This window comes from Sorex araneus, chromosome X (assembly GCF_027595985.1).
Source record: "Sorex araneus isolate mSorAra2 chromosome X, mSorAra2.pri, whole genome shotgun sequence".
NCBI lineage: Eukaryota > Metazoa > Chordata > Mammalia > Eulipotyphla > Soricidae > Sorex > Sorex araneus.
In genome coordinates this window covers 269,294,307-269,317,791 of record NC_073313.1, presented here as the reverse complement: position 1 = coordinate 269,317,791, position 23,485 = coordinate 269,294,307, and the positions used below count along the sequence as shown (strand labels likewise).

Sequence of the window (23,485 nt, the reverse complement as noted above, 5' to 3'; positions counted from 1 at the left end):
AGACAGGCCTAGGTAGGGTGCCACCAAGGCTGGGCACTCCCTAGGGGACAGTGGCACAGGAAATGACTAGGAAGCAAAGGGGACTTGGGCCCCTCTTAATCCTGATTCCAAATACACCTTCTCAGTTCTCCGTGTCCTGGAGGGAGTGGGGTTACTTCACAGCTAAATACATCCTCATTTGATTTTTATTGATTTATATCTGTTTCAGGTTTTGGGGGCACGCCTGGCAGTACTCAGACGTTACTCCTGGCTCTGTGCTCAGGGATCACTCCTGGTGGGTTCAGCGTGATGTCGGTGGGCCCCACGGGTGACTTATGTGAAGCGGGGAGGATAAAGGCAGTCACTTTCTCCCCATCCTCCTCTGCTACCCAGGACCCAGGGTTACTGGGTTCTTGTCTCACCTTGCAGAAAAGAATTTCAGGAGTAGACATGCAGTGAAGTAAAACAGATTTCATTTGAAGGTGTTTTGAAGGGAAGGAGGGAGAGAAAGTGAGAGTGGAGAGTAATGTGCTGGAGAGAGAACCCGGGCTTCTCTGAGGGCAGAGAGAGCCCCTACACACATCCCAGCGTTAGACACGAAAGCATGAAAGTACACATCTCAAGAGAGAAGATGCGGGCGACACATGTGCTCGGGCACTGCATGTGCTCAGCCATGTGGGCGCAAGTGGCACATGGGCTCGGGCAGCATTTGCGCGCCCTCCCTTTGTTCAAGGTGGCCTTTGTAGGGTTTCTCCAACATGTGGGGCTTCTACCTAGTAAAAGTCCGTTGCTAAGGAGGTTACCAGCGGGTTGAGAGTGGTGATGGTCTTCTTTGGAATTTCTTTCCTGGCCTTTTGTTCCTGCTGGAGCTTCTGTGGGAAGGGGGTCCAGCCTCCTCAGGGGGCACCAGGTGAGTTCCTGTTTTCTGCAAGGAGAGCCTTTGCAACTTCAAAGCTTTTACTTCCCAGGAAATTGACTGCCATTGCCTGCGGAGGGGCCTGCATCAAGGGGACCATGTGGGTGCTGGAGACAGAATCAGGTTGGCTGCGTGCAAGGCCCTGCTGGCTGTGCTATCGCTCTGCCCCCTCACTTGGACATTTTAGATGTAGTTTCCTCTTTGGAAAGAGATCTTTTGATGCACCGCAAAGGGCATCACGAGGGAGAGGAAGGGCTGGGGAGACAGTGATGTAGGCAGGGTAGGGAAGGCCCCTTCCAAGGCAATGGCAAAAGCCAACCTTGCAGAAAACGAGAAAAACAGGAACTAAGGCCTGATAAGACCTTGAGCAGCAGCGAACCCTGAGGAGACTGTACCCCTCCCCATGCCGGAAATTCCTTGAATACCCTAACTTTAATGATTTAGCACAAAGACCATCACCACTCCCAACCTCCCTGGTAACCTCCTTAGCAACGAACTTTACCTAGGAAGAAGCCCCACATGGGGGCAGGTTGGAGAAACCCTATGAAAGCCACCTTGAGCAAAGCAAGGGCGCGTATGCTGCCTGAGCCATGTGCTGCTCGCGCCTATGTGGTCGAGCACATGTGTCGCCCGAGCACATGTGTTGCCCGCATCTCCCCTCTTGATATGTGTACTTTCATGCTTTCGTGTCTAATGCTGGGATGTGTGTAGGGGGTCTCTCCACCTTTGGAGAAGCCTGTGTTCTCTCTTGAGCGCATTACTCTCTCTCTCTCTCTCTCTCTCTCTCTCTCTCTCTCTCTCTCTCTCTCTCTCTCTCTCTGTGTCTCTCTTTCTCACTCACTCCCTCACCAAAACCCCCTTCAAAAACCCTCCAAATAAAATCTGTTTTACTTCACTGCTTGTCTGCTCCTGAAATTCCTTTCTGCGAGGTGAGACAAGAACCCAGTAACCCTTGGTCCCTGGTGGCTGAGGCAGATGGGGAGAAGGTGGCTGTCTTTCTCCTCTCCACTTCATGGAAGTCACCCGTGGGGCCCACCGACATCAATAGCACAGTGGGAGGGCGCTTGCCTTGCACATGGCTGACCCAGGTACGAATACTGGCATCCCAGATAGTCCCCTGGGCACTGCTAGGCGTGATTCCTGAGTACAGAGCCAGGAGTCACCCCTGAGCACTGCCAAGCCATCTGTTTTCCCAAAAGTACTTCCTCTCCTTCTTCCCTTCCCCAAGGAAAGGGTATGAAGTCATGAATTCTGTCTCCTTGAGTCTCCTTCAGTCAAGAGTGTCTCCCTGAGTCATTTTTCTCTGAACTTCAAGTCCCTACTTGTAAAATCCTGCCTTTTCCCTTGCTAACCTGTGTACTGTCAGTTTAATTCACAATCCCCCAATGACTAAATCTAAGAGGATAGAAGGAAAGTTTTCCTCTCCAACAGGAGGCATCATTGTAAGTCCAGTGGCTGACACCTCAGCAATCCCAGCACTTCTTATTTGGCAACTACAAATCGACATTTTAAAACAAACTTTTTCAATTCTTTGTTAGTTTATGCTGCTGGGAAAACAGGGCTTCACACAGGCAAAGCAAGTTACATCCCACTGTTTTCTTTTGTTTTGTTTGATCCCCCAATGATGCTTGGGGATTACTCCTGCACTCAGGAATTACTCCTGGCAGTGCTCCGGGGCCAGACAGAATGCCTGGGCTCAAACGTGGGTCTCCACCCACTGCACTATCCCTCCGTTCCCACACCCCCACTCCTCTGTTTTCTTATCCTTAAGAAAGTGCAATGGCTTCAAAACCAGCACTCTCGGTTGGAGGGCCCAGGACAGTTCTCTGTCTTCATCGCACAGATTCCCCGGTAAAGGATTTGAAACCATTTCTTGGCTGTTATTTTCAAACAGTTATAGCCTAGTGAATAAGCTGTAATTTTAGACATCAAACACCAAGACAAAGTGATGAGACTCATTGTATTACGGCATTGCTCTGATGCAAAATGTTAGACAGAGGTAGGCTTGCAAACAGCCATATTATAGCAAATTCCAATTATAAGTGGTTATTTAAAACATCAGTTTTACAGAAACGCTCATTATAAAACACAGGGTTAAGAGAATTTCTTCTGTCATGGAAATGTGACATTGAAAGCACAAACCATCAAATAGCAACAAACATTTCACCCCTCAAACATCCCCCCTACCAAGAACAAAGTAACATGGAAGCCACAGAATGATGAAAGAAAACCTTAAACAAATCATTAGGGCACTTATCAAATTCTGAAGGTACTGAAGGTAGAGAAGGCATTAAAACAGAACTACGTTTGTTCAGGCATTTAAAGATTTTATTCATTGCATACTTGAAGTTTCCACGATTCTGTTTTCTTTGACTCACCTCCTAGGAAATAACCTTTCCATGTAGGGAAAGCCCAGTTTCACCATACTGAAAATGAGGCATGAAGTTTAAAGCACGATGTTTGATCTAATTCTGCTAAACCAAATGTCAGCATTAGGGGTTTTCATTTGTAAATTTACTTTTTTTTTTTTTTTTTTTTGTGAGCCATACCCGGCGCTGCTTGGAGCTTACTCTGCACTTAGGGGACCCTCGGGGATGCTGGAGAATGAACCCAGGTTAGACCCTCTGTGCTATACTATCACGCAGGACATTTGTAGATTTTTCAAAAGTCAGTCTTTCTGTTATCACCAGTGTATATAAAAGAGATCCCTTTGGGTGGTACCAACATTACCAAACAGTGCTGGTAACAACACTATTTCCCGAAAGAACAAAGGTGGGCGTAGAAGGGCAGGTGGAGTAAGCTTTCCACTCAACACTTCAGGACTGTTGGACTTTGAGTTTCCCGCTGTCTTCACAAGGTCTTTGCAGCGCTGGACCGAGGTCCATGGGGCGGGGGATGCGTGTTTCCATCAGGTGCTGGAACTGTAACTCAGTGAGATTACAGGTGTGGGGCCCAATCCTTCGCCCTCACGCTCCTCTTGTTTGAGTTTAACTCTGCAGAGACTCACCCTTACAGAGTTCAGCAGGATCGTCGAAAAGGCTATGCTTTGGCCTCTCTCTTTTTTGGCTTTGGTGTCATACCTGGTGGTGCTGGGGGGAGGGGCTCCTTCTGGCTCAGTGCTCGGGGTTCATGGGGTGCTGGGCATGGAACCCAGGGCTCCTGCCTACAGAGCCTGTGCTCCAGCCCTTGGAGCCACCTCCTTAGTTCTATGCCTTTGTTTCTATATGTAGATTCTATTTTCCTTTTTTGTTTTATTTTGGCCACAACAAGTGATGCTCAGGAGTTACTCCTGGCAGTGCTCAGGGGATCATATGGAATGCTGGGGATTGAACTGGGGTTGACTGCGTGCCAGGGAAGAGATTTACCTGTTGTATTATCAATCTAGCCCCCAGATTTTATACATAATTTTCTAAATATAGAAGTATATTTTGAATGCAAAGTCCAGAAAGGTAATGGTATGAAACAGATGAGTTCATTTTAAACGTGTTACAATGGCTGGTGGTCTCCGCAGCTGCACAGGAGATGGGGCCGGATGTCCAAACGGTGGGGAAACCATAGAACAGTCCTAAGGGCTGTGTGTTGGAACTGTTCATTCAGTTTTACACTTTTCTAAATCACAACCAAAGTTTTCCAAGATTTAGAATTTGGCAAGTGTTTTCTTTCTGGGAGATCATAAAAACAGATGAAAGTATCTGCTTGGTGGCATGTGGTATGTTTCTTTGTCTTGTTTTGTTTTGGGGCACATCTGGGAATGCTCAGGGTTGCTTCTGACTCTGTACTCAGGAATTATTCCTGACGGGGCTCAGGGGACGATATGGGATGCCGGGAACTGAACCTGGGTTGGCTGTGTGCCTTCCCGGCTGGACTATGGCTCTGGCCCCAGTGGTATGTTGGCATGTAAGAAAAATGGTACCTGGACGAAAACTAAGGTCAGAGGGCAAAGAAAAACAACAAAATTTGTATTGTCTTTAAATCGTACCAAGGCCAGCCAAATAAAGAATATTGGGGAAATGAGAGAAATGTTTTATACCATTGTATAAAACAAACAAATCAACCAAAAAACCCTTTTCCATGTAAAGTTCTTCAGGACTTAATCTGAGGTAATGTCTCCATTGGTTTCAAAGAAAATAAAAAAAAACAATCTGGATTTTATAATAATGTACAGGCAAGAAATAGTGGTAAAATGACAAATGGGAAAGATCTACAAAATAGGTTGATATAAGAGCAAAGGGGTGAACTACAGACAGGTAATGTGTTTGTGAAAAGTGGTATTGTTATGCATTCAAGTCCAAATTAGAACTAAGCTACGTCACAATAAGGCTTCATTGTCATTTCTTAGTGCTTTAATTTGGAGGAGTTCTGGTACAATGTTAAGTAAGTCAGCACTGTGCTCAACCCTTGCATTAATTTCTTAACCCCCAAAATGAAGGAGCTGGGACTAGAGAGATAGTACATCAGGATAGGGTGTTTGCCCTGCACGCGGCTAGCCCGGGTTCGATCCTCCTCAGCATCCCATTTGGTTCTTTGAGCATTGCCAGGAGTGATTCCTGAGTGCAGAGCCAGGTGTAACGCCTGAGCACCACTGGGTGTGGCCCCCAAAACCAAAACCAAAAAACCAATCAATCAAACAACCAACCTACCAACCACATAAAAAACCCGAGGAACAGCTATTCCAACAAGCTTTATGTAAATAGAATCCTGATCCTTTCAGCTCTAGCTAACCCAATACATTTCCACAGACAGAAACACCCACAATCTATCTGAAAACTGGAAGTGTACCATACTTTTAAAAAGAGTAGGACGAGACTCTGATGACTTCAAAGAAGCCACCAGTCATGTTGGCGACAACGCTAGTGACAATTGAAGATCTGCAAAGATCAAAGGAAAAGCGTGACCACCTTTGGTGAGAGGTGCTACCTCCTCGGGGGTCCTGGTGGGCCATCAGGAAGGGTACCAGATGACTGTCCACTCTGGCTGTGGCCACACACAGACTCCACAGAGCACAAGGCCACGCCTGGTACATGACAAGTCCAGAACCCAGGGCAGGTCTGAGCTTGCTTCTAACACTGCAAGGAGCACAGAGGCAGTGAAGGGTTACTAGAAACCAAAGCTTTTTACCTTGAAGAACCATCCATGAGGTTGGATGGCAAAGGCCTAAGTCAGTGCTGATAATACTAAGTGTTGTCGCAGGGCTGGCGATCGGGGTATGGGTTGTGCCAGATCTCAGCTGACTTCAGTTATTGTTGCTTTTGCTTTGGGGCCACACTAGGTGGTGCTGGGGGGGTTACTCCTGGCTCTGCGCTCAGGGGTGACTCCTGGAGGGGCCTGGGGGACCATATGGGATGCCAGGGATTGAACTCAGGCCATGCATGCAAGGCAAGTACCCTACCCCTGTCTATCTCTTTAGCCCCTCTGAACTGACTTAGTTATTTAATCAGATCTAGCAACTCGTCCAAAAAAAGATAAAATGGTTAATTTCCTAGAACAGTACAAACTGTTAGCTTGTTAAGAAAAGTCCATTTTGCCCCCCAGCATTCGGTATTTACACCAACATATACATTATGTCTCTTTCCTTTTAAGCATCTGGGGGAGAACCAAGTTTGAAAAGGACCAATGCGATCACTCCCCAGCGAGCCCCAGTCCTCCTCCTCTGAGCAGCTGCAGCGGGGCAGAATCACTGACGCCTTCTCGGGATGACCAGGGAGTATTGGGGCGAGCGGGTCTTGGAGGGTTTCCCGTGTGCACTTGGCCACAGCGATGGAGCTGCTTCTGTTTTCCGGGTGGAATGGTGCAGTCAGTGCTTCTTCAGAGGCTCAAACAGGATCACAGGCCAGATTCCAAAGAGAAACTGTTTGGAAGCAAGTGAGGAGAAGATGACAAGGGAAATCATGCCGGGCTGCTCCTGCGGGGTGAGAGAGAGCCCCGGGCTGGGCCCCGAGTGCGGGCTGTGTTTGCTCCCTGCGCTCAGGGACCAGGTGCCCAGCACCACATACTTTCTCCACACTTGCATGGTCTCTGCGACTATTTTTATTTATTTGAATATATTAAATATTTATGCTGTCAAGCCCGGAGCTGGGCATTTACTTCAGTTCCTTAAAACAGCTGCGCAATGTAGATGTTTTATTTCCATTTTATTGATTCTTGTTTTGTCTGGTTTTAGTCTTGGGCCACACCTGGTGATGCTCAGGGCTTCCTCCTGGTGGCTCTGCACTCAGGATTACTCCTGGCAATGCCTGGGGGACCACATGGGATGCCAGGGAATGATCCCGGGTTAACCATGTGCAAGGCAAGCATCCTACCTGCTGGACTATCATTCTGGCCCCCATCCACTTTATTGTTGAAGAAATAAAGGCTTCAGGAGCAGAAGCTTGCCCAAAGTTTACTGAGCACAGTAAGTGGAAGATTGAAGACCTGAGGCACTTGGTTCCAGTCTGTATCTCTACAGTAGTTCTCCCATGCTTTCTCTACTTGCCCCTCTGCCCCATTTTCCCAGCACACAAACACACACACACACACACAAACACGTGCGCACGCACACAATATCCATGCACAAAGAGAAGAGATGGACTTACTTTCACTTTGGGCCTGCACCTCAGGTAAAGTGTTCTCGTATATAAACTGAAAGAGAACAGGCAAGGGGAAGGCTCTTTAGACTGATTTTTATTTCCTACAAACTGGCTTGCTGATAAATTGAATTACAGTGCTTCTTATATGTGCAAAGAAAAAAAAAGCAATATTGATATATCCTTGATTCATTTACCATTTCCCCCCCTTTTACCGGGGGGGGGGGGCTACTCTTGGTCTTGTGCTCTTAGTAGGGTACTGCGAAAGAAAGGGACAAGATCAGTTCTCCCCCTCACAATGTTCATAGTGTGGCTTCCACTCCTGCTGGCTCTGATTCAGCCACTTCATTTCTGATGATATATGATAGTAAGAATAAAAGATTTCCTTTTCTCAGTTCCCTAACGAGAAATATTGCACTGTGTCTGCACCACAGCTCTTACCATTCTGGTTATCACATACCAGAATTGTAGTTCTTGTTGAGCTAATATACCTGTTTCTGAAATACTTTAAGGATGCTGTGCAGATGGTCCTTCACTCACAATGGCTTGACATATACGTCTTTCCAGCCCTACAGTGGGGCCACAGTGATCCATAGGCAGCGGTGGCCATGCTTTGCATCTGAAGTTTGGATCCTTCTGCAGGCACTGGGCACTGGTAGTAGTACAGGGCTCTCGTGTCCCTGAAGGGCCTGACAGTCACACATCAGGTGAATAGCCATTCTGTGGTCCAGTTTCAGTACAGTATGCGATAAATTCCAGGAGAGACTTGACACATTAAGGATTTTGCGCAACTATAGGCTAATATAAGTATTTTGAGTTCTGTTCATTTGGACCAGGCTAAGCTTTGATATTCAGGAGGATAAGTGTATTTAACGCATTTTTCAACTCAACCGTATTTAACGTTTGCAATGAGTTGATTGCTATTGAGCCCCATCACAAGTCAAGAAAGATCTGTACTTTCATTCTTACCATCATATATGATCAAAAATGAAGTAGGCGACAATTTGGGTGACCCCTGATGGTATTATGCTTACTGATATAAGTCAGACAAAGACGAACACCATAGGATTTCACTCAGAAGAGGTATTTAGAGAAACCAAACAAATAAATTAAATAAAACAAAAACAAAAATTTTGACTTTTAAGACCAATTAATGTTTATCAGAAGGCGAGGGAGAAGGGTGCTGAGTAAAGCAGATGAAAGAAGGCAGGAGTTGGGTCTGGAGAAATCCTTTAGTGGCTGAGCTGGGTTTTGTATACATGAGGTCCGAGTTTGGTCCCCGGATCCACATGGTCTCGAGCACCACTGGGCGTGACACCTGAGCACAGAGCCAGGAGTAGCTCCCAAGCACCACTGGGTGTGGTGAGGTGAAGAGTAAAACAGGACTTTTAGTAGTGACATCAGTACAGCACACACATATGCCGTATTCATGTTTTTATTTTTTGGTCTTTGGGTCATACCCAGCGACACTCAGGGGTTATTCCTGACTGCCCTCAGGCATTGCTCTTGGCATTGCTCAGGGAACCAGTGCAAGGCAATGCCCTCCCTGTTGTACTATCAGCCTCACATATACTGATTTTTTTTTTTTTTTTTTTGCTTTTTGGGTCACACCCGGCGATGCACAGGGGTTACTCCTGGCTCTGCATTCAGAAATTACTCCTGGAGGTGCTCAGGGGACCATATGGGATGCTGGGAATCGAACCCGGGTCAGCCGTGTGCAAGGCAAACGCCCTACCTGCTGTGCTATTGCTCCAGCCCATATGCTGATTTTTAATGATGCACATCTGGAATATGTATAATGTTGTAATGAAATACAAAATTATTTCCATTTTATTTATTTTTCGCTTTTTGGGTCACATCCCACACTCCTGGCAGTGCTTGGGGGAATCATATGGGATGCTGGGGATCGAACCCAGGTTGGCTGTGTGCAAGGCAAGCATCCTCCCCACTGGACTATCACTCCAGCCCTCCTATTATTTTCATTTTAAAGAAAGGGAGAAAGGAAAAAAAAAAGTACCTCCTACCTGAAAAGAATGTGAAGATAAGAGCCAAGGCCTGTTAAAACATGCCACCATGCATGAAACTGTGTGGCCACAGCGAAGACGGGTGGAATCTTCTTTCGGAAGCTCCTGGAGAGAGGAAACACTATGTTGATGCCGATAGTCTACAGCATCGTGACACATCACCTGCAGACACGGCAATTCACCACTTTCCTTAAGTCTGTCGCTAGATTGTTTCCTGGTTCCTTCCCTTCCCTTTTCTTCTCTTTTTCTTTTTGGTGGTCTTGGGGAGTGAACTCTGGGCCTCACACAGGGGCGGTGTGTGCGCCACAACTGACCCCCAGCCTGGTATCCCAACTATATATATATATATATCTCATTCATTAAAGCTTTTATTGATATTGTTTATGATAGTAAAGTATCGCCAGAGAGCAGAATAGATGAAGTTATGTCTCAGGTGGGACAATACAAGACCGTCCAGGCAGACTCTCAGGCTGGTGCTGGGAACGGACACATATCTGGCAGACCCTGGGGCATTTGCTGCTATGCCAACTATATTTTTAATTATGGCATTCCTACCACAAGTTTTATTAAAAAAATGACTCTGTGCTTAAATTAAATGTGGGGGCTGAGAGATAGCTCAGAGGGCACAATTTGCTTGTGGGAGCCCTTGGTTTGATGCCTGGCACCGCAGGGTCCCCTAAGCATTGCCAGGAGGGGGCTCTGAGAACTGATCCAGGAGTAGCCCCTGAGCACTACAAGGTGTGTGGACCTGTAATCCACCAAAACCCAGCCCCAAGCAAATTAACTGTGGGAAGTCGCAGTTTATTGCCCTTATGGGGGTTTGTACTGCATATTAACAAATTAAAGTCTGAAAAACACTACCTAACTACAATCACTACCACCCGCACATTTATTGAATTGCCATGAATACACAGTTACAGAGCTGTTCATGATTGGGTTTCCGTCATACAGTGCTCCAACACCTTCACCAGTGTACGTTTCCCGCCACCAATCCCCCAGTTTCCTTCCCTCCATCCCCCGAGCCTGCCTCTAAGGCAGACATTTTTCTTCTCTCTCTCTCTTGCTCTCTCGCTTGCTCACTCTTCTTTTAGTAATTGTGATAACCTTGTACAAAGGCTATCAGGTATATCATTTTACCTCCTTTCAACACTCAGTTCTTGGCCAGAGCGATCAGATCCAACTACCACTGTCATAGCAGTCCCTTCTCTGTGCTGCTGTACTGCTCCCTCCCCTCCCCTGGGCTCTTTGTTTGTTTGTTTGGTTTTTTTTTTTTTGCTTTTTGGGTCACACCCGACAATTCACAGGGGTCACTCCTGGCTCATGCACTCAGGAATTACTCCTGGTGGTGCTCAGGGGACCATATGGGATGCTGAGATTCGAACCCGGGTCGGCCTCGTGCAAGGCAAACGCCCTACCCGCTGTGCTATCACTGCAGCCCCCCTCCCCTCCCGGGCTCTTTGTAATCTGGTTATCATTTCCTTTGGAAGCGCTGCAGCTTCTTAGTTTATTTATTTATTTTTTTAAATTAATTAATTTATTTTTAATTCGTGAATCACCATGAGGGCACATTTACAGATTTATACACTTTTGTGCTTATGCTTCCCTCATACAAAGTTCGGGAACCCATCCCTTCACCAGTGCCCATTCTCCACCACCAGTAAACCCAGCATCCCTCCCACCCACCCCGATCCCATCTCCCCCCACCCCGCCCTGCCACTGTGGCAGGGCATTCCCTTCTGTTCTCTCTCTCTAATTAGCTGTTGTGGTTTGCAATAAAGGTGTTGAGTGGCCACTGTGCTCAGTCTCTAGCCCTCATTCAGCCCGCAACTCCCTTCCCCCACATGGCCTTCGACTACATTATAGTTGGTGATCCCTTCTCTGAGTTGCCCTTTCCCCAGAATGTGAGGCCAGTCTCCAAGCCATGGAGTCAACCTCCTAGTACTTATTTCTACAATTCTTGGGTGTTAGTCTCCCACTCTGTTATTCTATATACCCTAGATGAGTGCAATCTTTGTATGTCTGTCTCTCTCTTTCTGACTCATTTCACTGATCATGAAACTTTTCATGCCCATCCACTTAAATACAGAATTCATGACCTCCTTTTTTCTGACAGCTGCATAGTATTCCATTGTATAGATGTACCAAAGTTTCCTCAACCAGTCCAAAAGGCACATGAAAAAGTGCTCTACATCACTAATCATCAGAGAGATGCAGATCAAAACAACCACGAGATACCACCTCACACCACAGAGACTAGCACACATCCAAAAGAACAAAAGCAACCGCTGTTGGAGAGGATGTGGGGAGAAAGGAACCCTTCTACACTGCTGGTGGGAATGCCGACTGGTTCAGCCCTTCTGGAAAACAATATGGACGACTCTCAAAAAATTAGAGGTTGAGCTCCCATTTGACCCAGCAATACCACAGCTGGGAATATATCCCAGAGAGGCAAAAAAGTATAATCGAAACAACATCTGCACATGTATGTTCATCGCAGCACTATTTACAATAGCCAGAATCTGGAAAAAACCCGAATGCAGCTTCTTAGTTTAATGTAGTCCCACTTGTTGATCTTTGTGTCCACTTGCTTGGTCGTGTTTCATCCTTTTTTTTTTTTTCCTTTTTTGGGTCACACCTGGTGATACACAGGAGTTACTCCTGGCTCTGCACTCAGGAATTACCCCTGGCGGTGCTCAGGGGACCATATGGGATGCTGGGAATTGAACCCTGGTCGCCCATGTGCAAGGCAAACACCCTACCAGCTGTGCTATTGCTCCAGCCTCTTTGTGTTTCATCCTTGAAGATGCCTTTAGCCTCAACGTCATGGAGGGTTCTGCCTACATTTTCCTCTATGTATCTTATGGATTCAGGTCTGATGGTAAGGTCTTTAATCCATTTTGATTTGACTGTTGTGCCTTGCACAGGTCTATTCTTGCTGTGCTTCATATTTCCTGCTCCTTTGTCAAAGATTAAGTAATCATATATTTGAGGTTCTGTGTCAGGACACTGAAATCTATTCCATTGATCTGAGGGTCTCTCTTTATTCTAATACCATGCTGTTTTAATTACTGCCACTTTGTAGTGCAATTTGAAGTTGGGGAAGGTAATGCTTCCCATTTTCTTTTCCCCAAGGATTGCTTTAGCTATTCGTGAGGATTTATAGTTCATATGAATTTCAGGAGTGCTTGACCTATTTATTTGAAAAATGTCATGGGTATCCTTTATAGGGACTGCATTGAATCTGTATATGAGTTTTTAATTTAGATCCTACTATTTGTATCACATTAACATTCATTCATTAGAGGGGAAAGGTCAATGGGAAACACAAAATTATTATTTTTATGACTATTCTTATAATTTTTTGTTTATTTTGGGGCTACACCCAGACATACTCAGGGGTTACTCTTGGCTCTGCACTCAGGAATCACTCCTGGTGGTGCTTGGGGGACACTATAAGATGCTAAGGATCGAACCCGGGTCAGCTGTGTGCAAGGTAAGTGCCCTACCTGCTGTACCATCACTCCAGCCCCTATTATAAATTTTTGAGACAATTAGCACCCTGGAGAATGTTCTTTGTGGAGCATAGTCTGAGTTTTACAGATCGTCTCTGTGTGGCTTTTAGCAATATAGTCCTCTATTCACTGAGTTTACTCAGAACTGTTAGGTCACCAAATATTTAGTTGGAAAGACCCAGCAGTTAAACCTAGCTAACACCTGCATTTTAAGACCTCCAAACACAGGGTTTCAGTGACAGAGCAGAGTTCGGGCCCCTACGTCAGAGATCCACTTAACAGAATTGCCGATAAGAGGGCAGAATTGAGGTGCTAAAGAGACAATACAGGTGCTAAAAATCTTGCTTTGCTTGTGGCTGACTCTGGTTTGATATCTAGCACTGTATGGAGTAACCCCTGGCCCCAGAGCATTGCTGCATGTGGCCCCAGCAATAAAAAAAATGTAAAAGGAATATTTCCTTGCTTTTTTAATTTTGTTTTTAATTTTTTTTTTCTTTTTTGGTCACACCTGGCGATGCACAGGGGTTACTCCTGGCTCATGCACTCAGGAATCACTCCTGGCGATGCTCAGGGGACCATATGAGATTCTGGGAATCGAACCCGGGTTGGCCACGTGCAAGGCAAAGGCCGTACCCGCTGTGCTATTGCTCCAGCCCCCTCCTTGCTTTTTTTTTCTTTTTGGGTCACACCCGGTGATGCACAGGGGTCATTCCTGGCTCTGCACTCAGGAACTACCCATGGTGGTGCTCAGGGGACTATATAGGATGCTGGGAATCAAACCCGGGTTGGCCTCATGCAAGGCAAACGCCCTACCCACTGTGCTATCACTCCAGCTCCTCCTTCCTTGCTTTTTTAAAAGAAAATAATATTAGGGATATTAAAGTACAAAATTATATACATGTACTTAGTACTGTTTATTACAAATCATTCTTATTTAGTCTCTAAAATATATTAGGTAGATTTCAGACATAAGCAACATTTGACTAGCACACAAAAATCCCTACTAATATGATACAATTATGTTAAGTCCAAATCTGGGGTTATTTTAAACAAATATTCTCAGAATTTATTGTGCTGTGCATGTCTTTCAAATTTCAACACCACCAAAGATTAATTTTAAGGCCCTCATGATTCTATAATACCTAATGGAATTTTCTGCTCAAAGCTGCTTCCTAAAATACTTCTCAAAGATTAATTAATAAAAATGTATCTTACCTCAGTGAATCACAGAAGATGTTATCTATGTTCCACAATAAAAATCCCAATAAAAATACACCCAAGGATGTATAGCCCAGTCCTCTCAGCCAAGGATAAACCCTATGGGAAAGAAGAGAAAAAGCAACATGCAATTTTGTTGAGTCATTTCATGGTCAGAGATTAAAGTCATTCCTTTCCTGGGAGAGATCTGTTAGTTTCAAAGCAAACCTACCCATTCAGTTCTTTAATATGTTTGTCTACAACACTTAACCAGTGAAAGGCATTAGGGAAGTATGTACCACAAAGACTTGCTAAGTCTACCAGAGAGGTGGTAGAAAGTGCCTGACAATCCCATCAGGGTGGGAGAGGAGAGACCAAAGCAGAACAGAATCAAGGAGGAGTAAGCGACCTGGCCTGTGTCAAGAACAATAGTCAGCTTAGTAAGCAACACACACACTCGCGCGTGCACATACACACACACACACACGAATGAATGTAACCATAAAGGGATGTGTATAGACATACATACAATCACATATATAAACACATGTATCAATAAAATCTTCAAATAAACCATATGTAGCAAGTATTCTTAATTTTACCTATAAAAACTAAAATTTAATAAATTTATCCAAGATATATATACATATACTATATATATACTCTCTCTATATGTATATATAATTTTTGGGGTTGGGTACATCAGTAGTACTCAGGAGTCACTCCTGGCAGTGCTTAGGAGAACCAACTATGGTGCTGGGATTTTTTTTTTCACTTTTTGGGAAAAGAAAACCCCGCCCAGTGATGTTCAGGGGTTATTCCTGGCTCTGTACTCAGAAATTACTCCTGGTGGTGCTCAGGGGACCATATGGGATGCCAGGGATTGAACCCAGGTCAGCCATGTGCAAAGCAAATGCCCTACCTGCTGTGCTATCACTCTGGCCCTGGTGCTGGGAACTGAACCACAGTTGACCACAGAAAGGCATGCACATGAGCACACACACACACACATACACACACACACAGACACACACGCGCGCTTTGGTTGTTGGACCTGTGATACTCAGATTCTAGCTCTGCACTGGGGTCACTACTCTTCGGAATCCAGGGACCATATGGGATGCTGGGTTCTGGCCCCTGTCCCTTATGTATATACTCTACAGCCACAATGAGGCATTCAATTGAATTCTATTAAATGGCATATACTTAAAGTAACCACTATACATATTCATGAAACCAATACCCAAACCCATCATCTCCAAAGCCTAAACTGTATTTGTGAGAATATTATATCAATGGGATAATGCAGTACAAACTCTTCATACAGCTTCTTTCATTTGGCATAATTATTTTGAAACTGACTGACCAACGTATTAATAATTCATTTTCTTATGTTGCCGAGTTATACTCTACTGAGTGGGCCACAATTTATGTGTCCAAATGTTGGTGGTCATTTGTATTGTTTACAGTATTTCACCACTACAAGTAAAGTAGCTATATAAGTAAATCTTTGTATGGACATACGAACCAATTTCTCTGGGTAAAAAGCAAGGAGAGATTGGTTTTGGGCGTATGGAATGTTAATATTAAACTTTTATTTAAGATATTACTGCAATGTTTTCCATATGCAATGAGTATGTACCATTTTATATTCCCACCACAGTGTATGAGTGTTTATAATTTCATATCCTCACCAATACTGGGCGCAACATTAACTTTTTGCATTTCAGTTCTTCTCATTTTGGAGTACTGTGGCATCTCATGATCTCCCTGTGGTTTTAAAGTGCATTTCCCTAATGACTGCTTTTGTGGCCGGGGGTGGGGTGTGGAGGGATGGTGGCACCTTAAGGGTTTGATCTATGTCTCCTGTATGTAAGGCAGATGCTTTGCCACTGAGCCATACCCTGGTCCTCCCCAGTGACTCTACACATAAGTACCTTTCAGTTGCTTATTTGTCACCCACATATCTTCTTTGGAACAGCATTTGCTAAATTTCTGACCATTATAAAAATTGTTATTTGCCTCATTATTGAGTTATAGGAGTTTTTTTTTTCTTTTTGGGTCACACCCGGCAATGCACAGGGTTTACTCCTGCCTCTGCACTCAGGAATTACTCCTGGAGGTGCTCAGGGGACCATATGGGATGCTGAGAATCAAACCTGGGTCGGCCGCGTGCAAGGCAAATGCCCTACTCGCTGTGCTATCTCTCCAGCCCTGAGTTATAGTTTTTAAAATATATATTCTAAATATAATTCTTTATTGGATATATAGTTTACAAATGTTTTCCTTAAATCTGTGACCCACCTTTCATTTTCTTAAAACAGTTAGTGTGTGTGTGTGTGTGTAGCATTGGCTCATGCCCAGCAGTGCTCAGGGGCTATTTCTGGCACAGTGCTCAGGACCTGGCTGTGCCTGGTGGGTGGCGGGGGTAGGGAAGCATTAGTGGTGCCGGGGACAGAACTGGGTTGAGTGCACAGGAGGCAAGAGCCTTACCTGTTCTACTATCTCTCCAGTCCCCCTCAGCGTCCTTTGAAAAACAATTTTATTTGCTAAAGTTTAATTTATTGATTTTTCCTCTTTATTTGAGCTTTATGTATCTGAACAATTTAGAATTTTTAAACTGAGGTAGAATTGATAAATAACATTGCGTTAGTTCCAGTTATAGACCATAACAATTGGGAGGCTGGAGCAATAGGAGAGTGAGTAGGGCATGTGCCTTGCGCACATGGGTTTGATCCCCAGAGCTACATATAACCCCCTGAGCACCACCTGGAGTGATCCCTGAGCACAAAGCCAGGAGTAAGCCCTGAGCACTGTTGAGTGTGACTCAGAAACTTAAAATATATACATATATACATTGGAATTTGTATATATATTGTAAAATGGTCACCACAATAAACCTAGTTACCATGCTTTTTATATCCTATTTCATAGTTACCTAAACAGAGATCAAAAAGGACTGGTATTTTCTTCTAGAAGTTTTACAGTTTTGGCTTTAATATTTTAGGATATAGCTCATTTCTGGTAACTTTTCATACTGGTGTAAAGCTTAAGCTCATTAAAAAACAATAGTAATGTTGCAGTACAATTTACTGAAAACATTCTCTGCACAGAATTACCTTAGCATGCTTACGGGGCTGGAGAGATAGTACCATGGATAAATCACTTGACTTGCATGCACCTGACCTGGGTTTGATCCCCAGCATCCCATATGGTCCCCAGAGCACTGCCAGGAGTAATTCCTGAGTGCAGAGCCAGGAGTGACCTCTGAGAATTGTTGGGTGTGAACCCCACTCCCCCCCAAAAAAATTATCCTAGCATGTTTAAAATCAGGTCAGTATGCATATAGGATCTCTTTTGGGATGGTCTATTGCTCTATATTTCTTTTTCTTTTTTGCTTTTTTTTGAGGGGGTCACACCTGGCAATGCCCAGGGGTTACTCCTGGCTCTGCACTCAGGAGTTACTCCTGGCGGTGCTCAGGGGACCATATGGGGTGTTGGGAATCAAACCCGGGTCGGCCACGTGCAAGGCAAACGTCCTACCTGCTGTGCTATCGCTCCAGCCCTACTGCTCTATATTTCTTTTTCTTTTTGGAGGTCACACCTGGTGATGCTCAGGGCTTATCCCTGGCTCTGTACTCAGAGATCACTCCTGGCAGGGTCAGGGGGAACATATGGGTTGCTATGGATCGAATCCAGGTCAGACATGTGCAAGGCAAGTGCCTTAACCCTTAACCTCTGAGTTACATCTCTCCTGTCCTGCTGCAGCTTTTTTTTATCTTTTTGGGTCACACCTGGTGATGCACAGGGGTCACTCCTGGCTCATGCACTCAGGAATCACCCCTGGCGGTGCTCAGGGGACCATATGGGATGCTGGGATTCAAACCTGGGTCAGCCACGTGCAAGGCAAATGCCCTACCCGCTGTGCTATCACTCCAGCTCCCCTGCTGCAGCTTTTAAGAGTTTATTTTAGCCCCCATTTGTGAGGACACAGAACTGGTTCCAGAAAATAGCTGCACGCGGTGTGGACAGCCTCAGCACGGGGGTCGACAGGGCCTGTTAGAGAGCTGCAGTGTAGACCAGGTGCTGAGACACAACCGGTGTACGTGGAGCGCTCTCCTTCCTGAGACTAAACTTACTTACCCTGGCCTCTCTTCAGCTCTCAGCATTGGTTCAAATCAAAATTCTTCTGTGGGGTGAAATGAATGTCTTTGGTTATCCAGGTGGCAGGAGAAAGCAAGAACTTCATCAGCAAGTGGTGCATGCAAGCTAAGCACAGATAAGACTCAGGACAAGCTACCCCAACTGGTAGCAGGTTGAAGGTATAATGCAGAAGACCCTCAGTGTCGGTGTTGGAAGCCACTCTGCGTCATTCTAGACTGGCCGCCTCTCTGGAGCCTGATAAATCCTTCCTTTCACCATGGGAATCCCTTCCTCTGTGGTGAATCTCCATGTCTCGCATCTTAAGTCTTTTCTTCTTTGGTTTACATTGTCGTTTCAGTTAAATGTGAACTCCAAAAGGCTTCTGAGCAATAGTTCATGGGATAAGTTTTGTTTCTTCTTCTTTTCTTTTTTTTATCAGAGCTTTAATGTATGAAAACGCATCTTGTCCTATATTTTGTCAATAATGTAGATGGGTATAGGATGTTCTTGTAGAATTCCAGCTTCCAACTTTGCTTTAAGTTCAAAGTCATTCTGGTTTCTGACCAGAATGGACCGGCATGTATACCTTTTGTCTAATTATAAATTAAATTTGTGGAACTCTTGTTTAGTATCCTAAAACTAGCATAGATCTATTTCCATTAATTGTGCTGAATAGTCTGTGGCTTAAAAAAAACATCTAATTACTCACGTCTTTCAATTGTAAGATATGTATTTGTTGTTGTTTTAGGGCCACGCCTGGTGGTATTGAGAGCTTCTGTTTGGTGCTCAGGGATCATTTCTGGTAGACTCGGGGGACCATATGGGATAGTGGCAGCCCAGCTTGGGTGAGTTGCTAGGCAAGCAAATTACCCATTGTACTATTGCTCCAGCTCCAATTTAAAGACTTTGTTTTCAATTTTAAGATATTTCTGATCCACGAATAAGGATCGAGTGGGAGGGCAGATAATTAGCATGCATGAAGCCCTGAGTTTGATTATGGTACAACATAGTTTCCAGGTATGTTCTGCAGGTATGGCCCCTATTAAATATTTAAGAATTTAAAGCTATTTCTTTTTTTTTTTTTTTGCTTTTTTTTGGGTCACACCCGGCAATGCACAGGGGTCACTCCTGGCTTTGCACTCAGGAATTACTCCTGGCGGTGCTCAGGGGACCATATGGGATACTGGGATTCGAAGCCAGGTTGGCCGCGTGCAAGGCAAATGCCCTACCCGCTACGCTATCACTCCAGCCCCTAACGCTATTTCTTTAGTTACTTTGGTGAGGATTCCTCTCTTCCATTTTCTCTTCATTTTCACCTTTTATTTCAGTCATTCTGTTTCAGCACAGTAATATTTTACTGAGACTTTTCTAGTCTCTATTTCTTTGTCACAACACAAAGGTTCTATTGTGTGTGTGTGTGTACATGCATGTGTGCATGCAAGGGAACACCTATTGCTTCTCTGCAGCAATGGTGGCTAACGGGCTGTATGGTCCTGCACTGTCCTATTTACACGGGCTACATGTGTGTAATACTTGCTGGGATGGGGGTGGACTCATAATGTACTCAAATGAATGCTAATAATGTTCTCAAAACATGCTTAGTAATAGAGATTTTTTTTTCTTTTTTTTGGGTCACACTCGGCGATGCTCAGGGGTTACTCCTGGCTCTGCACTCAGGAACCACTCCTGGCAGTGCTCAGAGGACCATGTGGGATGCTGGGAATCGAACCTGGGTCGGCCGCATGCAAGGCAAACGTCCTACCTGCTGTGCTATCTCTCCAGCCCCGACATGTGATTTTAAATTTCCAAATTTGTTCCTTTAGACTAGTCTTGTTTTTTGTGTTGTTTTGGGCCACACCTGGCAATGCTCAGGGCTCACTCCTGGGTCTGTGCTCAGGGATCACTCCTGGTGGGCTTTGGGCACCACATGCAAGGGGGACCAAGTACCCTACCTGTGGTATTATCGCTCTGGCCCCAACGGTTTTATTTTGAACGGTACTAATTAGGAAACCTCTTACTCAGGACACCAGCTCTCTGTCCTTTATCCTTGTCCCTTTACTGATGTTGTGACAGTGATGGGGAGGCTCACACACACTTGGCTGAGGGGCTCATGGGGTTGGTCACAGTGCTCGAACACAGCAATTACAGTGCACTGCACATCACGTGCTTTGTTGTGGCACCATGGATTCCAAATGGGCGTGCCACTGGGGTCACACTCAGCAAGTATGGTGGTATCAGGAATTAAACTGCTCTCAGGCCTTCGAGGCAGGGGCATTCCCACTGGGCGATTTAAATCAACCAGTTCTGTTGAACTTTGCTTAAAGTTTGTATCTGATTCAATACTTATTTCAGGCATGCTTAGAAGACCATTACTTATTAAGTGTTTTACTGAACATTTTAGTTATTACATTACTTAAACTTTATTTAAGTAAATAAGCTTGCACTTATTTATCTGTCACTATGGTAAAACACGATGGAGTGTTTATTTATTTACTTTTTAGTTGATGTTTTGGAGGTTTTAGCATGTGATCCTAAAACACCCCTGGCAGTGCTCAGGGCTTACTCCTGCTTCTCACTTAGGGATCACTCCTGGTGATGCATGGGGGGATCCTAGGGGGTGCCAGGGATCAAGCCTGAGTTGGCTGTGTGCAAGGCAAGCATTCTACCTGTTGTACTATTGCTCTGGCCCTTGTATTTATTTTTATAATTCTGTTAATTTTTGATTAAAATGTTACATCCCAGTTTAGAATTCACATTTACCCCCTCATAGTATGAATGTTTAAATAATATAGTGAACACACTTGTTTTAAATAATTAATAACTGAGTTATTTTTAATTTCAAATTTAAATTTTAAATAACAAATAGCTCATCTTCTTTTGAAAAATGTTTAGCTATTTCTATTTCTTTATTTTCAGCTTTGTACTTATCCTGACTTTTCTGTTCCCCTTATCCCCTTTCTTCTGATTTTTTTCTTGGTTTCAGTTTGTCATCCTATTTACGCTTTTAGGTTTTTGAAAACAGTTGTAAAATAAATTATTTTTAGTGGCTTCCAAGAATGCACACAAAATACCCTAAATTAATCTTGTATATGTACCTTGTTCCCATATAACAAGAAACTTAGATACCGTGTAAACTAAGATTATCCTCACATATTGTGTCATCTTACTCATTTTTATGAGTAAAATAACTTCTTTATCTTTCAAATTAGATATTTTTCAACATAGTCACAAAATAGTTTTCTGATACTACAGTTTATTTATTATTTTATAATTATTAATTATTATTTTATTATTTATTATTTTCCTCCTTCAGTGTTGTTCTTTATTTTTTTTTTTGCTTTTTGGGTCACACCTGGCGATGCACAGGGGTTACTCCTGGCTCTGCACTCAGGAATTACCCCTGGCAGTGCTCAGGGGACCATATGGGATGCTGGGATTTGAACCCGGGTTGGCCGCGTGCAAGGCAAACGCCCTACCCGCTGTGCTATCTCTCCAGCCCTCAGTGTTAGTTCTTGTATCTTAGTTATTTTTTTTTATTCACCATTTTCCCCTTTAAAGAATATTCTTTTGATGGGGCTGGAGCAATAGCACAAGGGGTAGGGCATTTTCCTTGCATGCGGTCGACCTGGGTTCGATTCCCAGAATCCCATATGGTCCCCTGAGCACTGCCAGGAGTGACCCAAAAAGGAAAAAAAAAAATCTTTTGAAATTCTACTGGTAAATTTTCTGTATTTATTATTGCTTCACACTGTCTCTTAGCTCTGTTCTTAGAAGATTTCTGGGCACACAATTTTATTTAATGGTCGGTCTCAGCACTCTGAAAATAACAGTCTATTGTGTTTTGACTTCCATTTATTGATGCCCTTAAGTCAGGTACAGACTGATTTACCTTTATTGGTAGCTTGTCTTTTATTTCCAGATTTTTTTTTTTTTAGATCTTTGGATTTCTACACTGTCCCTTTCTTTAGGACACGCAATTCAATAGCAGGAAAGAAACTGGTATTTTAAATTCCAACAGAAATGCCAAGTAAGCAAAATTTAGGCTGTTGAGGAATTACTTATGAGCATGACCATGTACTTATTTTGCCAAATGAGCTTTATCCCTTGTTGCGTTTAGAAAGCTAGATAATTGGGAAGATTCTGGAACAACTGTTGAACCCAGCAATGTTCCTTCTTAGTTATAATTCATTGATTAGGAGGTTGCCATCTCATCAGTTCCAGAGCAGATGTATACCTTAGATCCACAGCAGAAAGTGGAGGTATTACATACTGAATCCAAGTCCCAGGTGAATATGTGTGATGGGCAGAAGTTATATATAAAACCTGCAACAAGGCAGGTAAGCAAATGTCTAACACACCACACCTGAGAAAGCTTTCCCTTCAGGGCAGCCAGAGGCCTGGGGATGTGCACTGCCCGTTCCAATGGAAGGAGGGCCTGACCAACGCTTCTGGTCCTACCTGGTAGATTTGTTAATACTTGCTACAGACAGAACAGCTGGAACCAACCTTCCTGATGTAGGTTCTTTTGGGTTTCCTCTTTTCCTTATTGGTTAGAACATCCAGAATTATATTGAATGAGAGTAGTGAGAGCATGTATTCTTGCCTAATTCTATTCCAGGGTGGTTGGAGTACTCAGTCTTTGATCATTAAGTACACATATGTCAAGTATATGTGCATACAAATAAACATTTATAAAAAACCAAAAACCATTTATATCTACAGAACTGATATAAAGACTGATATAAAAACCAAAAGAACAAATATCAACAACCTAGCAACTCCACTTGACATCATTTATTTCAGGGAAATGAAAACTTATATTCCTGACATCCCATATTGTCCTCCAAGCACCACCAGGAATAATTCCTGAGTTCAGAGCCAGGAGTAGCCCCTGAGCATAGCCAAGTGTGGCCCCAAATCCCAAAGAACAAAATGTCAACAGCCTAGCAACTCCACTTGACATTTATTTCAGAGAAACAAAAACTTACATTCCCAGAAAGACGTGTCAATAAACGTTCATAGCAATTCTATTAATGATCATCATAAAACTGGAAGCAATCCAGGTGTGATTGAATGACTGAGCAGCTAAACTGTGGTGTGAGCATAGAGCAAGCATACCACTCAGCTACAGAATTGATACAGAGACTGGCT

The 23,485-nt window shown here is 44.1% G+C and overlaps 1 protein-coding gene across 2 annotated transcripts in view; it reads right to left on the bottom strand.

Moving 5' to 3' along the window:
* Positions 1-2,841: 2,841 nt before the first annotated feature.
* Positions 2,842-23,485, bottom strand: part of ACER3 (alkaline ceramidase 3) — a 129,726-nt gene continuing 109,082 nt past the window's right edge. For both annotated transcript variants that reach the window (XM_055122059.1, XM_055122058.1), the window contains 4 exons: positions 14,210-14,311; positions 9,483-9,587; positions 7,468-7,513; positions 2,842-6,743 (listed from right to left, as the gene is read on the bottom strand). In XM_055122059.1, coding sequence (XP_054978034.1) covers positions 6,690-6,743; positions 7,468-7,513; positions 9,483-9,587; positions 14,210-14,311 — 307 coding nt within the window. In that variant the 3' untranslated portion in view covers positions 2,842-6,689. The remainder of the gene's footprint in view (positions 6,744-7,467; positions 7,514-9,482; positions 9,588-14,209; positions 14,312-23,485) is intronic.